General features: G+C 33.9%; 2 protein-coding genes across 3 annotated transcripts in view; one reads left to right on the top strand and one right to left on the bottom strand.

The window, feature by feature from the left end:
- LOC113231849 (zinc finger SWIM domain-containing protein 8-like) overlaps positions 1-4,572 on the bottom strand; it is a 36,141-nt gene extending 31,569 nt beyond the window's left edge. The window contains exons 1-3 of the mRNA XM_026466386.1: positions 4,255-4,572; positions 2,613-2,861; positions 1,635-1,798 (exon numbers count right to left, since the gene is read on the bottom strand). Coding sequence (XP_026322171.1) covers positions 1,635-1,766 — 132 coding nt within the window. The 5' untranslated portion in view covers positions 1,767-1,798; positions 2,613-2,861; positions 4,255-4,572. The remainder of the gene's footprint in view (positions 1-1,634; positions 1,799-2,612; positions 2,862-4,254) is intronic.
- Positions 4,573-5,205: 633 nt separating this feature from the next.
- The window catches only part of LOC113231747 (probable E3 ubiquitin-protein ligase HERC4), a 40,127-nt gene continuing 27,539 nt past the window's right edge, over positions 5,206-17,793 (top strand). The window contains exons 1-5 of one of the 2 annotated variants that reach the window (XM_026466246.1): positions 5,206-5,411; positions 6,209-6,380; positions 8,952-9,188; positions 10,490-10,646; positions 16,441-16,549. In XM_026466246.1, coding sequence (XP_026322031.1) covers positions 5,346-5,411; positions 6,209-6,380; positions 8,952-9,188; positions 10,490-10,646; positions 16,441-16,549 — 741 coding nt within the window. In that variant the 5' untranslated portion in view covers positions 5,206-5,345. The remainder of the gene's footprint in view (positions 5,412-6,208; positions 6,381-8,951; positions 9,189-10,489; positions 10,647-16,440; positions 16,550-17,793) is intronic. The other variant, XM_026466247.1, reaches the window with a different exon arrangement.

Raw genomic sequence — 17,793 nt, 5'->3', positions numbered from 1 at the left:
TACCAATCGCAAAAACCTATGTGTACCAATCGCAAAAACCTAAGAACTCGATATCATACATGATTACTTATCGAAAATAGAATGAATAAAATAAAGTACGATATTCGTTTACTGCGTATAGTTTAACCTGTAGCTAAGTGTACTAATGTTAAAAAAACGGTCCCAAAACAAAATATTTCGAACTGGAATTGTACATAATAATAGCCAGTGCACAATTTTTTTAGTGAATAATCTTAGTTATGCTAAGCGCCATTTTAAAATGCATAATTTAAGTTTATTACATTGTCTAGACTAAATTACAAGTAGGTACGTGTTACAGTCTGCGTCTGACTTTACTGAGTGAACTTTTAGCGATAATGAGTCATGGTCAAATATATAAGAATTACCATTTATTCTGAATAACAAATTAGTCATCTTCCCTTCTGCTAAATAGTACAAAATCTAACTAAGTCAAATAATCATATATTCCTTAAGTAAAATTTTTACACTTGAAAACGTCATATTTTAAGCTATGAGTTAAGAAAAACTATTACAGCTTTATTCCTTCTTGTAGAAGAATGTTTAATCTTTTGGAAGTCGGTCAACCCACTATGTTTATTAAATAACTGGATGATAAAAATTTACCAACTATACTAAAATCAAAACGAGAAGCAATTGGTTTTGACAGTTTGTTGGATATAGTTCCTAAAGGAAGAACCTACTTGTGTCCACGTAATTAATGAATCATCCACCTAGTGTCATGTTGGTGACCTTTTCAAGCTTAGTTAATGTATGCATTTAGATAATAATGATATAATACAGTACTAAGTATGTAGATAAATTCTACACGCTGTAAAATTTAAGACTGAAAATTTATTTATATGATATTACCAAGTTCTTTCTGTACTGTTCCGTAATCCTACTTGATGTTGACACATCATATTAACGCAACAAGTGTTCAACAATAACTACTGTTTATTATTTACGGAGAAATTTATTTATTTACGCACTTAATACAAAAGTCACAAGCTGAATTTTATATGTAAGTGTAAGTTGAATTACTGCTCCTTTAAATATCCTGGATCTTGGTTTAAAAATATCAACACTGGTGTTTTTCATAAATATCTCGTTGTCAAGCCGACACATTAATATCAGGGGGTTATAAAAGGAAATATTATTCAATATAAGTCCGCAAGTGAAATGTCAAGAGGACATTAAGGTAATCTTCAGGCAGAATCAACATAACATTGTCTGTATATAATAAGGGTATACGATAACATTGTCGCTACACAGATATTGTTATTGGAAATATTTTTAAAGGCATTTTATTTGCCATGACCATAACTTATCCTATACAAATCACTACCTCCAAAAAAATTGACATAATTCGAATAGTAATTCTGGGACACGGACAAAATAGATTAAAATAAGTAACGTACGTTGCACTAGTCATAATGTACGCCATTTGCCTAGTATCAAATATGACAAAATTTGTATTTGATATGACAAAAGGACACATTAGTTTTATATTCCACATTATTATTTTCTTATTTCTTTAATAGTAGTCAGTTTCCCAAGAACGTTTCTCGAAGAAGCACAAAATATACTGTAAAAATTTGTCATAATATTCTATTATATGGAGACAGCACACTCACTAAATGTATCCTGTAGAGACAGACGGCAACGATGTGTGAGCACCAATGTGCAGTTGAGGAGCAAGTGCAGTTGCAGGAGGATATACGCTGCCGGTCGAATGTGACTGCCACGTTATAGTTCGCCCTAGGCATGTTGAGAGTGACCGTCGCCGACAGGTGGAAACCTATGTATCAATGTCGTATTATTACCATTCCAAAAGACCAAATAAGTAACGTCAAATGCAGTGTATGTTGTTGTACTGTCAGAGTTCGTGATGTGATCCTAAATTGGAAATTTTGCAAAGATTTTTCTAGAAGTACTCTGTTGTTTTTTGCCATTCAAATTGGTTCTACATAACTGCCAAAAATAGTAGCTCATTATTTAAGTTGCTTAATAATTGTCATGATGAGTACATGACCAGATAAAACAAATGATGAGACAATTTATTGGGCGCATAGAAACACGCGTGAGCTGTTTTACTAGGTATACTAGGGTACCAGTACATTTATATCTACATGCATCAATTGTGAGCTTCGCAGTCATGAATTTTGCGACCTTATTGGAAATGTATGATTCATTTCCAATAAAAGTAAACCCACTAGTACAATGTGTCCTTTGATCTGACCTTGAATTTACCAACTCAGCGATTTAATTAATTGCAATCATTAATGATTTCATATTAAGTTCCTACTTTGAGGGCTTATTACAAAGTTTTAGTTTGAGAGTCAATATTATATGCATTTCTGTACTGAAACAATTATAATAGTTTTTAAATTATTGCAAACATTCAAAATAAGATTAGCAGTATCCAAAGAGACATTTTAATGAGGCTCAAACTAGGTTAAGCTAAGAGTCTTTGAGAAAAATGCAAAAATTATTGTAAAAATTAAAAACTGTAAAAAGGTTAAAGAATTTCAATGATATTGTATAAAAGTTTTGTCAGTATAAAAAGGACATAATACTGTGATATGTCATTACTGAAATTACAAATCACTTACCAATCTGCAATACATCTTTGACAGCTCTATCTCGAAACAAATGCTCTCCACGTTGAAACTCATCAGCAGATCCATTAGCCAGGCAGGAGTACAGTCGGATGTCATCTTCACTGTCTGGAAAGCTCCAGAATGCAATCTGAAGTTGCAGCTGTTCAGGGACAGGTGGGTAGACATGTTCCACAAGCTCAAATGGGATGTGACTTGCTACACATTTGGCTGATAGCTCGCTTAGTGTTGATACTGTTTTTTCTGTAAATGGAAAGTTTATTACAGATGGCTTATTAAGTATTCAGTCTCTACTGATAAAAGTTCAGGTTTGGATCCTTATCAAGATACGGACTATTTTTCAATAAAGCTCTTTTTTTCTTGTAAACCATTGTTTGGTAGCTCTGTAGACATATCAGAGTAGTTCCTAATTGGGGTTTTCAGCTCATTCAGTGTAAATTTAATTGAATTTCATTGTAATAGTCGAGTTATATTTAGACCAATTTGTCATACTTTCGTGCTTCCAAAATGTTACCTCTATGTATAACGCTGTGCACACATTTAATTTAAATGCATGCATAATACTAATTAATTGGCTTATTTTTATATTTAATGTATCTGTATGTATTGTACATGTACTACTGATGAATGTGTAGCAATGATGATTTTGTTAATCTTATTTTTTATTGTCAATAATTTTTTTTTTAAATGGTACATGAAAACAGCTGTGTGTTAGAAACTCGATTTAGGACACTACAGTAACAAAATTGTTAGGAAAACAGTGTCTGTAGCAATTGTATGTGGATGCGTGACAAATTAAATAAATAAGCTGTTGTCAGATATTACACCAACCTTGCTAGTGGTAATAAAATGGTGTAAATAACATATAGTGTAATGTTATCGAGAAGAACCACTTAAAAATGTCAATAAAAAAGGTTTTAATTGGATATCAAGAAATATTATGATTAATTTGCGATTTTGTTACCCAAAATATTGGTTTTACTTAGTATGTAGAAGTGAACAGTTAAAATACAATTTCTTTGAGTAAATGAATAACAGTTAAACAAGTTTTGTAAATGATTTAATTCACTTAACTGACATAAAACTAATGTACGTATGTGTGAAGGTAAGTAATCATAGTGTATATTTTAACGTACCATTTTAATTTTGCGTACCTATGAAAATTCACTGTAACCTACTTTACACAACTAAAATAAAAGTAATATAAAAACCAATCAAGGAAGCCAAAACAAAAAATCTGTGAAAGTAGTGAAAGTTCAAAATTACAAAACTTTCCAATTTACTGGTAAATAAAAACAAAGTTAAAAAGAAACTTGAACAACAAAGAATGGGCTTTTGTAAATAGCAAGGATTTGACATCAAGGTATTATTAACTGTTCTGGTCACTAAAGGTAAATGACTTATAACACCTGTTCTTTGTACCTACCTATCTATACAATCACACAAAGCAACTTGTTATGTAGGTACGTATAGCTTATCAAACCATAACTTCATGAAAAACACACCTTACACATTCACTAAGACGCAAATCATGACATAAATCTAAGGTTTTATAAAGCTTTATGCGCGAAATGGAGCAAGTAATGTTGTAACGAATTTCCGAAAATGAAACAAAGGATCAGCTGTAATGGGTTACCTTGAATGGATTTTTTCGTGGTGCGCGGACCAAACGAGTTCTGGAGATTGGGCTTCCTCCATCCTCGCCAATTATTACACAAGCTCTCAGGTTCCGAACTCCAGCTACACAAAGAATCCTCCTCGAATCGCTCAGAGTCCTCGAAACTGAAATGGTCTCCCTCCTCCCAGTCGAGTAGGGGCGACCCCACGTCGACCGGGGCAGCCTGCCGTCCCCCTTGGCCATTACTATTTGATGCCCCCGCCACTTTAACACAATTTATCGAAATAATTCCACAATAAAATTCGCTGGATGACTTCAGCGAATTATCACAGGGGGGTATCCACGATCACTGAATCTGCATAACTTTTCGGTGCGATCTTTTACGTCACTGGATAGAAAGGTTTGTAAAAGGGGTGAAACGAAATAAAATACATCACAAACTTTAAAAAACGGTAAAACTTTTTAGTCTGAAATGAAATGATCTAAATAAATCTCCATTGAGCACAATAACAAATATGGCCGCTAAACCTTTTACATACTTATCTATGCGCTGAACAACGTCCCATCGGTTCGTCGTCACCCTCCCGTCCCGTTCCCTTCTTCACCTTCCCTCTGAACAGTTCTAAAATAAATTTCTTTCTTTCGCCTTTTTATCGCCCGAGTACAGCACTAATTAGTAGTAAATTTTGCTGATAGATGGCAGTACATAAATATTCTTGAATGGGTGGTTTATTGTTGTAAAAGTACTGCTACTTCATACTAGATAACGCTAAAATTATTAATTAACAATTTTTTAAAATTACAGTAAGGAGTGTATCCGAATTCCGAAAGTTGAAACTGCAACTGCAGTGTCAATGTCATTGTCAATTTCGCATTTTCTGACAGCGCGAGAATGAAGATTGTTCTCGATTTTTAGAAATGTATTGTTTTTTTCTGATGAAAATGTCTCAATAAAAATTATTGTGGTAACCGTCCCGGTGCGGAACGACTGTCCCCGACCCCATCAATACATCAAAACTACCCCCGTTCAAACCAGACTGAAAAGATTAATAATATAGGTTATACTGTAAGTTGTAAAAAAATTATAGTCATTCAAGAAGTACACAAAAATGTTTTGTTGGGGTAATGCTACTCATCATGAGCTGTATATTGAAAGTGCCGATAATGTTGATCTGGTAAGTCTGTTATTCATTATCTGGAACATCCCTTAATATCTCTTGGAATATTTCACAAGTTTCATATTTTTTTGCTGTTGTTTGCAAATCTGAAATTCTTGCTGCTTACCTAGAATATGTCATTAATTCATTCGAAAGGAATATTTATGTAAATGATCACCTCTTAAATAATTAATTTTTTTTACACAAATGAAAATAATTTCTTGTTTTCAATGGAAATGAAGTGTGTTATGTATAACTAAAAGGTATTATTCTTTAACGTTCTATTGCTGTACTTATTACTTGTAATATTTATTTTTATCCCATTGTTTTGTTATGTACTGGATATTATTTACAAACCTTTCATTCTTCAAAATACCAACTTCACATATTTCTTTTAATGGTGCCATAGTATTGTGTGACTGTACTACCCACCAATTGTATGTAAATATTAGCTAGGTATTAATTAAAATGGATGTAATCTACAAACTTAAATGTACATTTTTCTACTCATAAGTTTTATAAATAAAACAAGATTATAAGTTAATTTGTAGATTGGTCACAAACTAGGGATTTTCCCCATATGTTGAATATCAAACTAGAATGAAAATATTAATGATAATGACCAGAACCAATTTCGATAGGGTCAGAACCAAAATTAGTTTAATTTAATGTATTAATTAATAATTGATCTCAGAAGTTACATACTATATCTATACTGCCTTACTGCAGTGCCATTGTGGTTGCCTAATGTAAGATCATATTATTTTATTAAATTTAGATGTGAAGCAGTATGATTATAGAATTTTTGGTTCCAGATAATCAAACCAACATTATCAAAATGGAAAGAGAGCAATCACTTAAAGACAGTAGCTGCAGGAGAGTTCCATGCACTGTATCTCACACAGGGAGGTTTATTGTACACTTGTGGCAACAATGAGGTTGGACAATTAGGTCGTGGAACACATAAAGGTGACAGCAAGATTCCAGGTAATTATTTTTTCTGATTCATTCATAATCAATTCTTTGTCCACACCTTTCGGTATCTGGCTACATTTGAGGCTCAGTGCAAAAGTAGTGGAACCCACATTTAATTTTATTTCCACAATATTGTTTTAAATGACATTAAAGTACATATTTGGATGCTATTTTCATGTATAATAAATTAATACAACAATACATTACAATAACAAAGGAAATAGCATTCAAATATAAAATAATTATGTACTTTAATATAATTTAAAATAAAAAAAATGTGGGTTACACCACTTTTGTGCTTATAGCCTCATTTATTACATGCATTTTGATAAGTCATGATTTTATTCATGAAAACAGAAAAAGATATTAAATATATATAAATTTGCATGATTTTTACAAATTGGAATTGAAAAATTTTTCAGAAGTAAATGGTGCATATTTGCTTCGTTAAATAAACCGTCTAAATATTTTAAGATAAAGGTATAAATATTACATATATTAAGTACTAGGGATGCCTTCTAATTAGACACTTATAGAAGCACTGCAGTTGCGCCACTGAGACAGTGCCACAACAACACACATACACACAACTTCAACTTTTATACAACTGTTGTGATGCGTCCGCTGCTTTTGCAGTCACAATTAGTGAACTAAAAATTACTGAAGCTCTACAGACGCGCAGCTTCTACAAGCTTCTAATTTGAAGGAGCCCTAAGATTTAAAATGATAGTGTATATTCTAACATGAAATCAATAAGATGCCTCTGCACTTGCTAACCCAATATGTTGCCCTCTAATGGGTGTACCATTCATAGGTAAGTATGTACTAGACAGAGGTAAATACAATCAAAGTTAAGAAACCGTACAGCTGTTTAGTTCTGTTGACCTTGGTCTAAGTTGTAAGTAACGGTTTACAATAGAACAAATACTGACTGTAGGGAAAAAAAGGCTGCAAAGACCTGGAATAAACTATGCAAATAATAATACTCAGAACAATTGTGGACGACAACCCAGAATACTGAGTTGTAAAAAAAAAAAGAAAAAGTTGAAAGTTACGACTGATAAAGTTCTCTTATTAAGGTTTTTTAACCAGCTATTGGCAAAGTCATCTACTCTGTAATCTAATTTTAGGTCTGCATTTATGCAATGTCATTATCATACCTTCATATTTAATTCAATTCATTGAGTCCAATTTTGTTACAATGTGTTCAGTGTCAATTAAGTATATCAAATAAATAAGTATTTTTGTGTTTTAGGCAGCCCTAAAGTTGGTCATCTAATAGTCATTTAGTTAATCTAACCTGTGACGGTTAAAAAGTTTATCTACATTTGATTGGAATAAAATTATTACATTGTATTGTATTGGAGATTAGCATCCATACATGAATGGCGAATCTGAATTCTATTTACTAGGCAACAACATTTAAATTCAAAGGAATAACACAACGGCGCGGCCGCCGCGTAGGCCAAAGACAAGTCAGCCTCACATTTAAGTTAAAACGTAAAAGTGGTCTTTGAACACGAGCATGCGGTCACGCGGCGTGAGAGTGAGTGCGATGAAGTTCGTGTCGAATAAACGTGCCCTTATAGAATAATATAAACCTATTTATCTTCCAGAATTAACATAGCTGTTCACATGTTATGTACCTTCAGGATTATGTATTTGCATTTAAATAATATACTTTTCATGTAATAACAATTATCGGAAGTTAAATATACTTGGGTGTTTTTGGTACAGTCGTTGTTTTCGATTTTCATAACACAAGTGCTTTAATTTAAGTACTTTGAAATCAGGGCCCTGATTTTAATTCAAATTGGAATAGATCCTATCGGGTAGCCCATCCGCAATATTATACGCCCCGACTCTGAAAAGATGCAGTTTCCTATCGGGAGAAGCAATCAAAATCAAGCTGCTTAGCTATGTATGTCATGTTGTCTAATATTTATTTTAAATATATAGTAGCTTGAAATTCTAACTGATAAGAATTTTAGATTCAGGCGTTACTTTACGAAAAGAAAAAAAATTCGGCCGAGCGTTGAACAATCAACTCCAGAGTATACCCCGTACAGAGTGGAAATGTGTCGGGTATATTTTTTGTGGTAGTGTTGGTGATAGCAGTTGCGTTTGTGGTTAATAAATAAATATATTAATTTAATGCCGAGGTTATGATGATAAAATGAAGTGCATGAAAAAAATTTCACAGTAAGCGTATCTATTTTGCCCAATTCCTTCACTGGATGCGCGGAGTTTCGCGGAGTTTACTTCCTGAGAGCTCCTTGTGAAAAAGTTCGTCCAGGGAAGTACTGCCGCCTTACCTATTTGTGCCGCCAAGCAGTTATGTGAGCAATGCTGCGTCCCAGTGTGTGAACTGAACTTGTGTCTCAGGGTGACAGGCGCAGTGGCAGTGCCCCTCTAATCTGCGGTTTAAAGCTCTGAGTGGCACTGCAACTGTTATGGATAGACATATTGCTTACCATCATGCGCACGACTTGTTCGCCCCGTCACTTGATATTATAAAAAAACTTAGTAATTTATTTCCATTGTTACTTCCCTCTGATTCAACAAAGAATTCTTTATTTCCAGGTCAAGTAGATTTTGTGAAAAATTGTTCCCTTACATCTATAGCATGTGGTGTCCAGCATTCCATGGCTCTGGACGAGTGGGGACAGCCGTACAGCTGGGGTTCAGACTCCATGGGTCAGCTTGGCAGTAACCTCGGCGTCAATTTCCAAGATAAACCCAAAATAGTGAAGTTACTAGCCACAAAAAATGTCATACAAATTGCCTGTGGATCATATCATTCTGTAGCTTTATCGAATAGTAAGTATTTATTGGACTATGGTATATGTAAACAGACAGTGAAACAATTATAGAATAAGAAATTCATTTCTGGTCTTCCGTATGCTAGAGTGTTATTAAAAAGTAGCCCAGGCACACAATATATTGTGTATATTCAAGAATGATGTCATGTTTACAAGAAACTACAATCAGCATTATCTGTTTCTTAATCTTAGTTTATCTTTATACATTATAATAAAATATGCATTGAAACACTCTGATTAATATTACTCTTAGCATTAATAGCTATAAAAAGTTCTTTTTTTCTGTTTGGTATCCACAAATTTTAATGTACTTTATTGCACACAAGAACAAATACGTGACAAAACAAAAACAATAGTCAAAAGACAGGTACAGCAGGCGGCGTTATAACAGTACTTTAATAAATGTAATGTAAGAATCTAACAGAGGTTTGCGTATTATGCAAAAACTGGTGCCTGAAATAGGTAGACCCAGTGTTCAGGTTATCAGGAAGGTGTCTCCCGTTATGAATATATAATATACTAATTGGTGGCTCTTGAGCAATATAAATAATGAACCATTCTAAATTAGTCCCATCTGAGTGTATTGAGTACTTTGGAGTTAATTTTGTTATAAGATACTCATAGTACAGGAAATTCCCTACTGATAGTATGTTATATTTAACTGCCTCAGTGGCTGAACGGTTATCATGCCGGACTACCACACAGAGATCCCAGGTTCGATTCCCGGGCAGGGTGAAATATTTTTTTATGTTTTAATATAAAAAAAAATTGCTTCATGTTACTATTATTATTCTTGAGGCTATAGTACAAAAGTAGTGTAACTCAATTTTTTTTTTTCCTACAATATCACTTTAAATGATATAGTGCATATTTTTTATACTTGATTGCCATTTCCATGTATAAAAAATATTTAATAATGTTTTTTTATACATGACAATTACATCTGAATATAAAGTAATTATATAATTTAATATTATTTAAAATAATATTGCTGATAAAAAAAAAATGTGGCTTATACCACTTTAGCTCTGTTAGCCTCATTTATTTGTTACTTATTTCTTACGAGTAATATTTTACGTATTTTTATGAAAATACCGAATCTACAATATGGAATACCGTTTACCACAATGATTGCTTACATTTACATGCCTTAAACCAATTTTGAAAATAGTCTATTAACCTTAATGCCTTTAGCTTAATATTAAAAGGTGGTTGTCATACCTACATACAATGCAATAACCTAGCATTAGTACTTGTTAACCATATTGTGTTATTTTTATTCAATAACATTTTTTTTAGATGGAGATCTATTTGCTTGGGGAGCCAACAACTATGGGCAGTGCGGGCTAGGCACTATGACGAGTAAAGAAACGACACCGCAACAAATCACGTCACTTATCGGCGTACCTATAGCGTTGATCGCTTGTGGCAGTCACCACACGTTTGTATTGTCAAAGTAAGTTGCTATTTCGCGCCAACAAAAGTGACGTATCTTGTAATTTATGGAAAATACACTTATGTGAAAATTAGGTAAGTGCCAAATATAACATGAACTTGGGTAAAGGCCGGAGCTTATACATAGAGTACACCCACTGACTAAAATAGAATTCTCTGGAGCTTATGTCAGCACCTACAGTAGGTAGGTACAAATAAAACGAGTAGGTACATCTAGAGCAGTTTCCCAAAGTGGTCGCTACCGCGCCCTCCCAGTGGGCGCTGAAGAGTCCTAGAGCGGTAGAGGCCTCCGAAATAATTGGGGGTCATTCATGCTGTCCAGAAGAAAAAATCTGAATTATCTATATAAACTACACTACTTATATAATTGTTTTCCCTTGTAATTTTTTGTGTTAATTAATATCAATCACCCTATTCCGAATTATACTTACAAAAGTTATTAAATAATTATTACTTATTAAATACGTTATTTTAAATTTCACAAAAAACATTCCAACTTACGCTACATACGATTTGCAAAAGGAAATTCAAAATAAAACGTATTGTATTGAAAAAACAAATGTACGCGATTTAGATCCGAAATTTTTTTTTATATACAGAATAGGTTTCAAAAAACTTTACTATTGAAAATATATGTATATTATGAAAAACGATGTACGAGTAATACGAGTATCCGTATTAGTTTTATTTCGTGCGTTACATTTTATTATTTATTTTGTCAGTTTCCCAAAAATGTTACTTTTTGAATTATTCACTTTATTACTGATGGTGTGATTTCTTCTTTATATTTGTGTTTAATGTAAAAGATTACAAATAATACTTGAACCCGCTCAATGCTGTTTAACTCTCAATTCCCGGGCCGGGAGAAATATTTGTATGGCCTACGTTTATCCTGTGTGTGTCCATCGCACCTGCAACACAGGTTTCTCTAGTATGGAACAGTGTGCAAAAAAAAATTAAGAAATGTGAATGTTGTTTCTGCCTTCAGTCTGATTTTAGCCCCCATCTCGGTTTCTAAATCTAATGTGGGAAGTCTTTTAAAAAAAAAAATTAATTTTACCATTGCGACGTTACAAGATTGCTTTCAATTTGTTATAGTACTATTTTTCTTCTTTCGATTATTCGACTTTCACATAACTTGACTATTGCAGTGCGATGCACATAATATATGTATTTCTAATGTATTGATGTCCTCATTCTCTGGCGCAGTTGATATTGCAATTAAAAATTTACCTTAACTATTTATATAAATAAGGATAATGTTCAGTTAACTTCTCTTGAGTGGTATTCTGCATTTGAATTAACCAACATTTTTCTGGATAACAGTGTGTAAATGCATCCTTTATGTATCCTTATTACAAGTTGTTATATTCATTCATTATTGTTAATTATATAGAAATTTAGTCCTTATATTACGTATAACGGGCAATTTATCTATTTACTTTAAATTGTAAAACTCCTTGTACATAGTCTTTAGATCTTTGCGATTACATTTTGAAAAAAAATTGTTATAAAGCAAAGCAAAACCTGATAACTAATTACAATCTAGCCATTTTACAAGACTAATAAGCAATTTTACTTTAACATAATTTCCTAAAATAAAAATAACTTACATAAAGAAATTGTCCATCGACAAAATGTCTTTTAATATTAGTGTAGTAGTAGACAAACAGTTAGATATATGGGAAAAAAATACATATTTGAAATTAACAAATATCTAAACCTACAGTCTCCTAAACTTAATATATAATACTTTAAAACAAAAAGATAATCCGGCAAACTGATACAATTTTACAAATAGGTACAACAACGAAATTAAAACAACATAATGCAGCACAAGCACAGTAATATTATTCTGTGGTTGTGTTACGTAACAAAAATGTACGTATCGAGTCTAAGGGTCGTATTCCAGAACTCTACTCAATGCTTAAGTCAGGATTTGAGTATGGTTTAAAGCACTCGAAATCATACTCAAGTCTCTGCCATTAGGGTCGTATTTCCAGTGCTTGTGTTTCCAGTGCAATCCTGACTTGAGCATTGAGTAGAGTTCTAGAATACGACCCTAAATGAACCAGAGAAGTGTTAAAAAAGGAGTAACGATTATCTATTCCTTCAGTTGACTAACACGCTGTATTCCCATCCTGTATTCTTTTTTAAAATCGGTTGGTTTGTTTGAAAAAACAAATATACGCGTTATTATGTTGATTCCTTCCAATCTAAGCTCTGGTAATCATTTTTCCTATTTGGTTTTCCACCAGGCCGTTTTGTAACGATTTACTTTGACGTCGACGCAAAATAGTCTAGCGCCTTGTATAAAAAATTGATAAGATTGCTATCTAATAAATTACAGACATAATTGGCAGTGGGTTAAAACCCAAACCCGCTCGGGGTTTAATGGCGTTTTTGCCCAAAGTGCCAAAATAGTGGAAGCGGAAACCATATAGTCGTAATATAATACGGAACTTGGTATATTTCCATACTTATTAAGAATTTCGATGTATAAAATGTTTTAGACGAAAAAGAGCCAACTCTACACAATGCCATGCAATCTCGTTGGTTCTCACTTACTACTAGGGATGCATTACGATTCGATTTTTATTAAAATAGATTCAAATGTATACGATCAACGATTTTCTGTATCGATTTTGAGAAATGCAAAATATGTGAGCAAGCAATAAATATTATTATATTAAAAATATGAACAAAATTCGATTTATAAATATTTAATTGTTTATAGTTTTTGCTCTCGATTTCGGACATTAATCTGTTTTAACCCGATTTAAACTCGGCATTAACAAAGCACTGGATTAAAACCCAGTCGTTTGCCCAACTGTGTTACTAACTGTCTCCGTGGCCGAATGGTTACCAAGCTGGACTGCCACGCAGATGTCTCGGGTTCGATTCTCAGGCCGGGTGAAATATTGTTATGGCCTACATCTATTTCTCTCGTGAGTTTGGGTGTAATTTGTGGTTGTCTATGTGTGTCCATGGCACGCGCGATACAGTGTTTCCCTAGAGCGGGGTGTGAAAAAATAATAATAAGGGTGGATTTTCTGGTGAAATTAAACCAGATCAAAGAGATTACGGGCACATGGGACTAGTCAACTTATGTCTCAGGGTGACGACTGAAATGGCAATGCTCCTCAAATTTTTGCAATTTAAACATCTGAGTGACACAGCAACTGCTATGGCATGGCATGTCGCTTACCACCAGGCGCACGACTTATTCGTCCCGTCACTTTGTATCACAAAAACAATATTCAAAATAATTATTGCATTCACTGTAGAACCAAATTTAAAATTTAATAATACGTCTTTACGCGAAGTATTTGTACCCGCGTCAAAGAACATATAGCTGATGTCAGACACCGTCGCGTAAACAAGTCCACAATCTGCGAGCATGTCATGGATAAACCTACACATTCAATGAAGTTTGACAAACCCCAGGTCCTTGCAAAAGAAGTCCGTTATCTACCCAGGATGCTGCGAGAGGCCATTGAAATTAAAAAATATCGTAATTTCAACAGGGAAGTAAATTGAACTTAATAAAAATTCATTCAATAAAATAATTTGTAAAACTTAATGTAGCGTAAATTGGAATGTTTTCTTTGTAAAATTAAAGATAAGGTATTTAATTAATAACTATTGTAACTATAGTGAAAAAGTAGGGTAGTTTGCATCAATATTAGACATAACTGGTTGAAGACTGTACCACCTCAGTCAACCGTGACAGTGGGACCTGTAAAGGGCCCGAAACGTCGGTTTGTTTGAAAAAACAAATATACGCGATTTAAATCCGGAAAAATAGTTTCATTTCCTATGTGTAACAATCGCGAAAACTTGATAACTCGATATTTAATAATACGTTATTTAAAATGAAAACTTCTCTGGTCACTATTCTACAGTTGTCGAAAATTATTATTGGTATTTTTTTTCTTTTCTAGTAAGCATAATGATAGAGTATCTTCAATAATGATTGTCCTTTTTTTTTACAAAACACAAAGGAAAAGTGTAAATAGAACGGTTACTTTTAAACAGGCATTTGGATGGGATATTTATTTATTTATTTATTATAACGAAATATAAACGGAAACGCTTCATCTATGATTGTTATTATATTTTCTCGTATTTTACGCAAAGTTACCAAGTAACGGATGTGGTTATTGTTAGTTATTATCAAAGCAATGATATTTTATGTATACATTATGTAAAACGAACTTTTAAAATTAGAAGATAGATATTGTGTCAGTGTCTATGTTTTATTTTAATTTCCATGAGTTTTGTTTGTGCAAAGGTATATATAAGTTCTATGATTACTTTAAAATTTTGGTAAACATACAAACATTAGTGTTGTATCAAACTCTTTATCTGTTGGTGAAATGACGATGCAGTAATATTGAATTTATATGTTTATCTTTACTTGAGATTTTGATTTTTAACCTCAGACAAATTTACACGAAAAAATCGTATACCACGAGTCACGATATATCCTGTGTTACTTCGTTTTTAGTGTGATCAATTCTGTTTTTTGAATGCAAATGTACAGTCAACAGCATATCCAGCTATCCACTTTTGTTCGAATATTGCATCCAGTGCACGGAACAAGACTCGTTAATGTGAAGCTTGTTGTACTGCTGTCTAAATTTTATACTTTTATGATGGGTGATTCGTTATTGAGGTACTTTTTTCAACACTAAAAAAATATAATAAAAACGGGTTCGCTTTATTACCATTCAAAAAACCAATTTCTTAAGTTTGAAAAAAGTACCTACAAATGAATCACCCGTTATATGAAGAGGATGGCTTCGGAGGACATTCTCAGGTCAAATCGAGAATGTTCTTAAATGGGGCTACAATGCGTAGTGAGATAAATAAGACGGCTTGTATGTAAAGATTGAAGAACGCAGGTGAAGCAATATAGATTTGCCAAGATCGTGGAAAGTGGTGATCGGTAGGATCTGCCTACACCAATGGAAATCCAAAGGCATGAATTTTTTTACGATATTAAGTGACGGGACAAACCATGCCTGGTGGTAAGCGACACGCCTATCCATAACGGCTGTACTGCTATTTGGAGTTTTTAATCACAAAAAATCTGATGAGGGGCACTGCCTTGCGCCCGCCACCCTCACCGCAGAAACGTTCACATTATTGCTTGGCCGCAGAAATAGGTAAGGTGGCAGTACTTCCCTGGACAAGCTCTTTCACAAGGAGCTCTACTGTTACTTACTTATGTTTGTGAATGTTATGTTTATTATGTCGTAATACTACAGTCATAAATATCACACACTACGTCTTTCGTTTCTTGTATCTGTTTCTGTCCTTATATGTACACGTTCGTCTTTTTTTTTATAATGTCAAGTGACGGGACGAACAAGTCTTGCGCCTGATGGTAAGCGACACGCCTGTCCATAACGGTTGCAGTGCCGAAACTCTTAAAACTCTGAGGTTTTAAATCGCAAAGATCTGAGGGGCACTGCTACACTGCTTCACCCGTCTTCTGACACTTTAAAGTCTCGTGGGCCTCTAATTTCATCAGTACCCTTACCCTTCAAAACCGAAACGCAGAAACGCTCACGTTACTGCTTTACGGCAGAAATAGGTAAGGTGACAGTACTTGCCTGAATGCACTCTTTCACAAGGAACTCTACTGCTACTAAACAAGTGTCATTATTAACTTATGGTAGAGGCACAGATCTGTTTTTAAGAACACTATCAAGCTGAGAAACGTACTCGATCGACCTTTCCCCAGACTGGAGATAAAATAAATATAAATTAAATGCCCTTATCAACAGATCGGGTGCCGTATTCGGCTGGGGCAAGAACACACATGGCCAGCTTGGCTTATCAGACAGAGACAACAGATGTTACCCGGCGCATTTGAAAACGCTCAGGAATGTTAAGGTATGTAAAGGAGTTGACGTGGCGGCCTTGGTATTTAATATTGAATTTAATGTTATAAATAGAAGGATGGCGCCCCGGTACAAATCGATACCTCCAATGAACACTATGTCAACCTAATTTTTGGACATGTTCTGTTTTTTATTCTGTTCTTTGTTTAATGCCGACCGGTTATCATCCTGGACTGCTACACAGAGGTCCCAGGTTCGATTCCCGGGCCGGGAGAAATATTTGTACGGCCTACATTTATTTCTCTCGTGAGTTTGGGTTTAATACAGGGTTTCCTTAGTGCGGGGCTATGTTGAGTGTGGCGTGGCTGCGTATGCGGAAAAAAAAGAAGATGTAGAGTGTTTGTTTCATGAAATTTGTTTGCTTGCATCTTCGTTGTTCGCCTTTTATAATCGGGTGATATTTATGGAAGTTGGTACGCACGTTATAAGTAAGCAAAAGACTTTGCCAGCTTCGTTAAGAGCTATCACCAATAATTGCTGTGTACGGGTAAACCTAATCAGGTTTTTGTAGCGTCGCCATATTTAAATTAATAAGTATTCGTTTTTGCAAAAATTTTAATTGAATTAAGAATTAATAACTATTACATTTTGAAACTAGTCTAATGGATTTAAACCGTATTAAATAGAAGACAGAAAAAAGAAACATTTATTCAGCTTATTGAGACTTATACAGAAGAAATTAGACCTCCGTCTCACTTGATGGAGATACACGCATGTTTTTTTGTAATAGCACAGTGAGAGAATCGCTTCTGAATTGAAAAATTCCAATCCCTATGACGTCCAGTACTTAGGACTTTGATTTCTAAATTATAAGTTTTTTATAAAAAAAACTACCTCAAAAGTTCGTGGAAGTACAACTATTTGCTAAGTTTTAAAGAAATCGGTTACCACAAAGTGCGCGAAACCTATTTCAGGGGATGAAAGTTTGCCACCCTTAGAGGTGGTATATTTTCTTCAAACTTAAATGGGACCAATACTGATAAAAAAGAATCATCAAAATCGGAGTAATCGCGTAAAGTATACACAAAAAAATACAGTCGAATTGAGGACCTCCCCCTTTTGTGAACTCTGTTAATTACATACATTTGTGAATGTTTATAGAGTACCGGCACACTGTGATGGCCGTTTTGGCTTATGTCCTCTCATCAAGTTTCGTATTAATTCATAACTACGTTGAAGGAGCTAACTGATGTGCATTGTTGTCAATAGTGACGTGCAGTAAAATTTATGGCTATA

Source organism: Hyposmocoma kahamanoa, unplaced genomic scaffold, assembly GCF_003589595.1.
Source record: "Hyposmocoma kahamanoa isolate Upper Pololo Valley unplaced genomic scaffold, ASM358959v1 66, whole genome shotgun sequence".
Lineage (NCBI taxonomy): Eukaryota > Metazoa > Arthropoda > Insecta > Lepidoptera > Cosmopterigidae > Hyposmocoma > Hyposmocoma kahamanoa.
Note: the sequence above shows the minus strand (reverse complement) of the source record. Positions and strands in the feature narration are given on the sequence as shown.